At 45.8% G+C, this 7,807-nt stretch overlaps 1 protein-coding gene across 2 annotated transcripts in view; it reads left to right on the top strand.

Moving 5' to 3' along the window:
* COL4A4 (collagen type IV alpha 4 chain) overlaps positions 1 to 7,807 on the top strand; it is a 131,124-nt gene that overhangs the window by 67,012 nt on the left and 56,305 nt on the right. For both annotated transcript variants that reach the window (XM_019533048.1, XM_019533047.1), the window contains exon 25: positions 501 to 684. In XM_019533048.1, coding sequence (XP_019388593.1) covers positions 501 to 684 — 184 coding nt within the window. The remainder of the gene's footprint in view (positions 1 to 500; positions 685 to 7,807) is intronic.

Raw genomic sequence — 7,807 nt, forward strand, 5'->3', positions numbered from 1 at the left:
TAATACGTTTCTGCATGGTACACTGAGCCACTAAGTCATAGCTTCTGTGTATCTACCCACCAGTTGTTCCTATTAATACCACCTTACTTAGAGAGCACAGGTTACGTAATGCTTAAAGGAGTTGCCTTCAAGTTGTATATGTGGTGAAGATATACTTAGTTTTGATCAGGTCATGTGTTTTAAAATATTTTTCAACAGCTTCATTGTAAATGAGCATCAGAAATCAGAATCTACTGTCTGTTATTCCCAGTCTGCTTCAGTGACTTGGTATGTCACCCAGGCTTTGAACACTAAGCATGGGTAAGGGTAATATCTCACTTCAAGAGAAGAAACTGGTCCAATGACAAATTCATATGTCATGATGAAAAGTCACTGAATGAGCAGGTTTACCATTCTGTCATTTGATGGCATAAGAGTGACATATTAAATATTGCTGACATTTTGTACTTATAGATAACAGAAAACAATGGGTTATTCTTACGTATTTTCATTTCCAACAGAGTGATTACAGACCACCACTGCCAGGTGATAGAGGATTTCCTGGAGCCCCAGGACATCCTGGTGTGAGAGGGCCCCCAGGACTACCAGGCTTGGGAATTCCTGGCCCAAAGGGAAACAAAGGCATCTTGGGGGACCCAGGCAGCCCTGGTGTAATTGGGCCACCTGGTCCAAAGGGCTCAAAAGGTAACTTTGGACATTTAAATTAAAAACTATCCTGTGACAGATGTGCTTGGTAGGATGCATTACAGTATCATGTGTGTTCCTTGTAACGGCACTGGTGCAGTCTGATGAAAATGAGTAAGAGAGAGCTTCAGGAGCAGACGCAGATGTGACCCAACCAATGGGAAGCATCTATGAATATTGACTGAGTCAAGGCCTGAACCTGAAAACCTTTACTGGTGTGACAATAGATTTACCTCTGGCAAGGCAGGCCCTGTTGATGAATGAACAGGGAAAAAATATGCTTAACAGTATTCATGCAATACACAACAATTGCAGATTCATGAAGCAGTGCTAACATAATATATTGAAAGATGACACAACCAGACAAAAAAAAAAAAGGGAAATAGTATAAGAGAAGAATAATTAATTGAAGTAATAGCATTGACCTTAGTAAAGACATGTAAATGTGCTTTCCAGAATATATATTTTTGTTAAATAAATACAGCATTATATTTCATCACATTCAGTGCTGTTTATATATACATCTGAAATTTCAAACTTCTACATTCCCTATTGTCTTACTTTCAATGTATTCTCATAAATAATCCTTGTCTTTTAACTCAAATTGCTTTATGTGGAAACTTAATTCTAAGATCTTGCCAAACATAAAAGCTGCTTTATAAAATCCAGTTAATTTTTCTAGATTTTAATTAATTCAGATATAAACATAGGGTTGCTCATTTCAGTAAACTGAACTAGATCTGGTCTTTACCTATACTTTAAAATATAGACTTTGTATTTAAAAGAGGCCACATATTTAAATGTTAATACTGGGAATATTTCCCTGTTTTCTGGTAAAGCTTGAGGCTTTTTACTAGCTGACTCCTTCCCTTATAATTAGGGACCTGCTGGATTTGTGGTGGAAGTGGGCTGTGTGGCAGTGATTTTAATTGTGCAGGTTCCCCTCTACTGAATGACAAAGGGGCCTTGCCACTCGCTCCTGAACAGCAGGGAGGTGAAAACCATAGTTTTAAATATGGCACTGTTTTTGCCTCCTTCCACTGATTGGCTGAGGAGCCCCAGCAGCCTTGCTGCCTTCTGCTGACCACCTGGGAAGCAAAAACAGTGCCATATTTAAAATTGTGGTTTTTGCCTCCCCACCAATCAGGAGTGAGCAGTGGGGCCCCTCCACCAATCAGCAGCGGGGGGGAAGGGGGGTGATGATCCAATACACGGCCCACTTCTATTGCAGATTCAGTCAGTCCCTACTTATGATACTTTCCATGCCGCTCAATTTCCTCAAATTTCTCTCTTCTACTGATCACTTACTTCATGTTAGAGGCTGTAAGATTTTTTTTCAATTAAACATCTTAATTGGTTCATCAAACATGTTAAAGTAAACCTTTCTCTCTGACATACACAAACACACTGACTTCTCCAGTTCTTGGACTCTGTTTGAATCCTCTTTTGAAGTACAGTGGCTCAGTGATGGATAAGTTCAACTGTGAACAAGTTACTGCTACGTCCACTTGCCCTTCTTGCAGGGATAGACTGAAAACTGTGAGATGCTGTTACTGTTTCTGTGCTGCATTTTATGCTATCACACTGAATTGTTTTGTGCACTGTGTACATCTCTTCTGCTGAAAAGGACATTTAAAATTGATTTAAATTGTTCCTACTTCAGACATGTTATATCATAAATGCTGTGAGATCTGAACTACCTTCTTTATCTGATATGCATGGTGAAAAACCATTTTATGGGAGTCCAAGCCTGAACTTCTTAAGTAGCAGAGGTTATTTGTGTTAAGGCAGGTTTGACACAAAGTAGCTATTTACTGCAGACTGAAATTGCTTTAACTATTACGGACTTGCATCCCGACATATAACGCACACCTTGTTTTTGAAAGGCAGCATGAAGAAAAACAATTCTTCTAGTAACTGAGCAGCAGCAGGTAGGGAGCCAAAATTGCTCCTGACCCTGCTGCTGCCAGCCCTACACTCCAGATAGGGCCTGTGGACCAACTCCACATGCTGTGTCCACCGTGCACTGGGTCTGTCCCTGTGTGCCAGGTTCAGTTGTGGACCAGCCCTGCACATTGTCTTAATCTGGTGCACAGGACCGTGTCTTCCAACTGGAGGACTACCCATGAGTCCAGACTGAGTACTACTTTATTTGGTAGCAGGGGAGCAGTGGCAGTGTTAACTGCTGTGGCTTCCACAGCCATGGCAATCAATACTCTGCCGCTCCCCTGTCACTACATTTCAGGACCCATGGGATGCCCAGTGCATCAGTTTCCCTTCGAGCACTATTAGCAGAACCTGTTTTTATGATATTTCCTTGCATGTAATTGTCGGGAATATGGCCACTACCGCCTCCCCGCGTCGGGGCCTCTTACCAGTCGCCCAAGAGCAGCTAACCTGGGGTTGGGCATTTTACACGCACTTGCCTCACCTGCCATGACTTTGATGTTAATATAATTGGTTCAGATGGTCCAGCACGTGTCATCCAAATATGAGACTCCTCGGCATCCCGCTGGTCCTGCGTTGATGAGGGCTCTGCCTCCCCTACACCCTCGCCTGTTCCGCCGGGTGGTGGCCACCTATCTGGCCAGGCCATGTGTCTGTAGATCACCCAGATTGTCCATAAAAGAAATGCAAGGGTAAACACAAATGCTATGGCCGGGGACTCTCTGGCTCGTGGTGACTGCTTCGACTTTCAGCAGACGACCTCCGATATCCCCTGCATGCTGTGGGGTTGCAACCCCTTCTCTAGCTCTCACCGAGCTCCTCTGTTATCATTAGGGCTCCCTGTGGCCACTCTGCCCCTCTTTATAAGAGCTACGGTTGCTACAGGCAGTGAGTGTCCTTATATTAGAATATATACGGTACCCGGCTTCTGCCGGGTTCCAGCCGCTCCTGGACGGCAACAAACAGTCCGCGGCCCTGCAAGGCCAGCTGTCTGGGCTCAAAAGCCCCGCTGGGGCTTACTCCTCCTCCAGAGGATCCTGCCGCGTTTGAGGATGGCTCACATCCGTTGTAGCGTGCTCCGACCGGCTTCAGCTCCTCCGCTGCCTTCTTCCGGTTCCGCCTCCCCTCCTCGGGCCGGCTCCGGTCCCTCTTTTATGCCGGCCCTGGTCATGCCGGCACCTCCCTTCTCCGCACACCTGGAAAAGGTGAGTTCCCGCCCAGCGTCTTGGGCCTGCGGGCGTGGGATTAGCGGGTTTACACTTGGGCATGGAGCCCTGGAGCCTGCCGGCTCCTTCTGTCCCTCACCATGATGCACACTCCAAATTCCACCAACAGACTTTGGGGGAAGTTTACATGTTATATGTGATAAAATATGCTACTGTTCTTCTCTTGGTATGTAGACCCTACAGGTTCTTCAGCTTCTGTCAGACTACATGCCTCTATCTGGGGCATATTTTTCTTATTTTTGGTAATTCATAGTAAGAGCTCTTAGATCTTGCTCAATATTATCCTTCCATCTTCTCATTGGTTAGCCACAAGGTCAAATACAACAGAAATTGCCTCCTAAGAGGTGTTTATTAATCTAACAGCATGCTCTATCTGAAGAGGTCACTGAGATTTTTACTGTGTATACTGAATTTTTTTTTTGTTTACTGATGTATGTATTACTCTGTACATCATTCACTTTTTTCCTGGTACAAAATTCATCTCAATATTTTAGTCTTTTTTTATTCCTATTAGTAACCGAAACACTGTCTCGAACAAAATTATAGCATTACTTCCATAAGAGGTATATAGTCGCACTAGGGGGAATGCCTTACTGGGCTTGGTGTTGGATATGGTAGGGGACCTGCAGATTTGTCACCTTAGGGACAGTAACCATCAATCAGTCGAATTCACCGTACAGTGTAAGGTGGGAAAGATAACTAGTAGGGCGGAAGTGCTTGAATTTAAGAAAGTTACCTTCAGTGTGCTCAGGACCATAGTCAATGACGTGCTGCAGGATAGGAGAATTGGCAAGATAGGAGTCCAGGAAGGGTGGTCGTTCCTCAAGGAAGCAATCCTTTGGGCATAGGAGGAGATGATCCCATTGTGAGGGAAAGTGGGAAAGGAGCCAAAAAATCTTCCTTGGCTAAACAAAGAAATCCAGGGAAGCCTAAGGGCAAAAAAAGAGGTGTATAGGCAGTGGAAGCAGGGGGAAGCTTCCAGGAGGAATATACCTACTTGGCTCGCACTTGCTGGGAGGCAGTTGGAAAAGCCAAAGTGAGTACAGTGCTGAGGCTGGCAACAGAAAGACAACAACAAGTCTTTTTTTAGGTAAGTAGGTAGTAAAAGGAAGGTGCAGGGCAGCATAGGACCCCTACTGAACAAACAGGAGCAATTAATGACAGACAGGGGGACAAGGCTGAGCTCTTCATTGAGTTTTTTGCCTCAGTGTTCCTGAACAAGAGTCAAGACAAGTCCCCTAATGGGTTCTTAGATGAGCATCAGAGGGACACCAGCCCACCAACTGTTGACACTGGCTTGGTACAGCTTGGATGGACTGGATGTGTTCAAGTCAGCATGCCTGGATGAGCTGAATCTGAGGATACTGAAGGAACTGGCTGGTGTCATAGCAGAACCACTGGCATGGCTGTTTGAGCACTCGTGGTGCTCAGGTCAGGTCCCAGAGGACTGGAAAAATCCCATTGTGGTCCCTGTTTTCTAGAAGGGGAGGGAGGTGTATCTGAGTAATTATAGGCCAGTTAGTCTCACATATATCCTTGGCAAAGTCTTTGAAAAAATTATTAAGGATCATATTTTGTGAGTCCAATGGGAAAAATAATGCAGCGGGACAACCAGCATGGATTTATAGGAGGTAGATCATGCCTGACTAATCTGGTTTCATTTTATGACCAGGTCACAAAACACTTAGACACAGGAGTAGAGGTGGATGTCATTTACTTGGATTTTAGGAAGGCCTTCAATATGGTATCTCATCTCAGTCTCATAAATTAAGAGGCTGTGACTTGGATGATTATACAGTCCTTTGGGTGGCAAATTGGCTTGGGGGTTGCACCCAGAGAGTAGTGGTGGACAGGTTGGTATCAACCTGGAAGGATGTGGGCAGTGGGGTCCCACAGGGCTTGGACCTGTACTCTTCAATGTCTTCATCAGTGACTTGGATGTGGGTGTGGGGGTGAAGTGTACTCTGTTCAACTTTGCAGATGATACTAAATTGTGGGATGAAGTAAACACATCAGAGGGTAAGAAAACGATTGCAGGTGGACTTGAACAGTTTAGAAAAGTGGGCAGAACATAACATGATACAGTTCAACAAAGACAAATGGAGAGTGCTGCACCTAAGGTGCAAAAATATCCAGCACACCTACTGGCTGGGGAATGACCCTCTCAACAGCACAGAAGTGGAAAGGGATCTCATAGTGGACTCCAAGATGAACATGAGTTGTCAGTGTGCCGAAATCATCAGCAAAGCTAACCACACTTTATCATGCATTAGCAGATGCATGACAAATAGGACCAAGGAGGTGATACGTTCCCTCTATGCAGCATTGGTCAGACTGCAGTTAAAGTACTGCATCCAGTTTTGGACGCCGTACTGTAAAAAGGATGTGGATAACCCTGAGAGGGTCCAGAGGAGGGTTAAGGGTTTACAGGCCAAGCCCTGTGAGGAGAGACTAAGGGACCTGGATCTCTTCAGCCTCTGGAAGAGAAGGCTGAGAGGTGATCTTGTGGCTGTCTACAAACTCATTAGGGGAGTGCAGCAATGAACTGGAGATGCTCTGTTCACCAGGACACCTCTTGGCATAACAAGGAACACTGGTCACAAACTGACAGAGAGCAGATTTAGGCTGGACATCAGGAAGGACTTCTTCATGGTAAGGGTGGCCAGAATTTGGAATGGGCTTCCAAGGTGGTGCTCTCCCCTACCTCGGGGTCTTTAAGAGAAGGCTGGATAGGCATCTGGCTGGGGTCATCTTATCCCAGCACTATTTCCTGCCTAGGCAGAGGGTTGGACTCTATGATCCAAGAGTCCAACTCCCTGCCTAGGTGGGGATGGAGCTCAGGCTAGTGACCAGGATTAAAGACAACAAAAAGTCCTTCTTCAAATACATTGGGAGTATGAAGAGAGCACTGGGTAATGTAGGGCCCGTGTTAGACTCAAATGGTAATCTTATGGCTACGCTAGATGAGAAAACCAAAATTTTTAACAAGTTCTTTGCCTCTGTTTTCTAGGACAGGGACCAGGACAGCTCTCCCACTACAGGTAGGGGCAATCTTGAGGATAGCACTGCCAGGCCTTGGGTCTGCACAGATGTAGTTAGGGATCTTCTGGAAGGGCTGGATGTTTTTAAATTTGTGGGCCCTGATGCCCTCTACCCACAGGTGTTGAGAGAGCTGGTGGGGGTCATTGTTGTGCCCTTGGCCTGGCTGTACGAGCGATTGTGGTCCACAGGCCAGGTGGCTGGAAATTGGAAACTAGCCATCTATAAGAAAGGGAGAAAGGAGGGCGCAGGAAACTATAGGCCCATAAGCCTCACATCGGTCTTGGGGAAAATCCTTGAAAAAATTATCAAGGAACACATCTGTGAGGGGCCAGCAGGAGAGATCATGCCCAGGGGAAATCAGCATGGGTTCATCAAAGGCAGGTCCTGCCAGGCCAACCTGATGGCCTTTTATGACCAGGCAACTAAATCCCTGGATGATGGTGTTGCTGTGGACATAGTCTTTCTGGACTTTAAGAAGGCCTTTGACACTGTCTTTAACCCCGTTCTCATTAATAAATTGAGCGTTTGTGGCACTGATGCCTACACAGTTGGATGGGTCAAAAATTGGCTGATGGAGCGCACCCAGACAGTGGTGGTGGAGGAGTTGTACTTGACCTGGTAGGATGTAAATAGTGGGGTCCTCCAGGGCTCAGTCTTGGGGCCTGCACTGTTCAACATCCTCATCAGCGACTTGGACAACAATGGCCAGAAGCTGCTGGAGAACAGGTTCAGGTTAGAGATTAGGAGGCATTATTTCACTGTTAGGGTAGCTAGGATCTGGAACCAACTTCCTAGGTAAGTGGTCCTCACTCCTACCTTGGGTAAATTCAAAAAGAGGTTGGATGAACACCTGTCTGGGGTCATGTGATCCCAGCGTGTGCTCCTGCCAGTGGCAGGGGGTCAAATTA

The sequence above is a fragment of the Crocodylus porosus genome, unplaced genomic scaffold, assembly GCF_001723895.1.
Source record: "Crocodylus porosus isolate Cpor-Errol unplaced genomic scaffold, CroPor_comp1, whole genome shotgun sequence".
Lineage (NCBI taxonomy): Eukaryota > Metazoa > Chordata > Crocodylia > Crocodylidae > Crocodylus > Crocodylus porosus.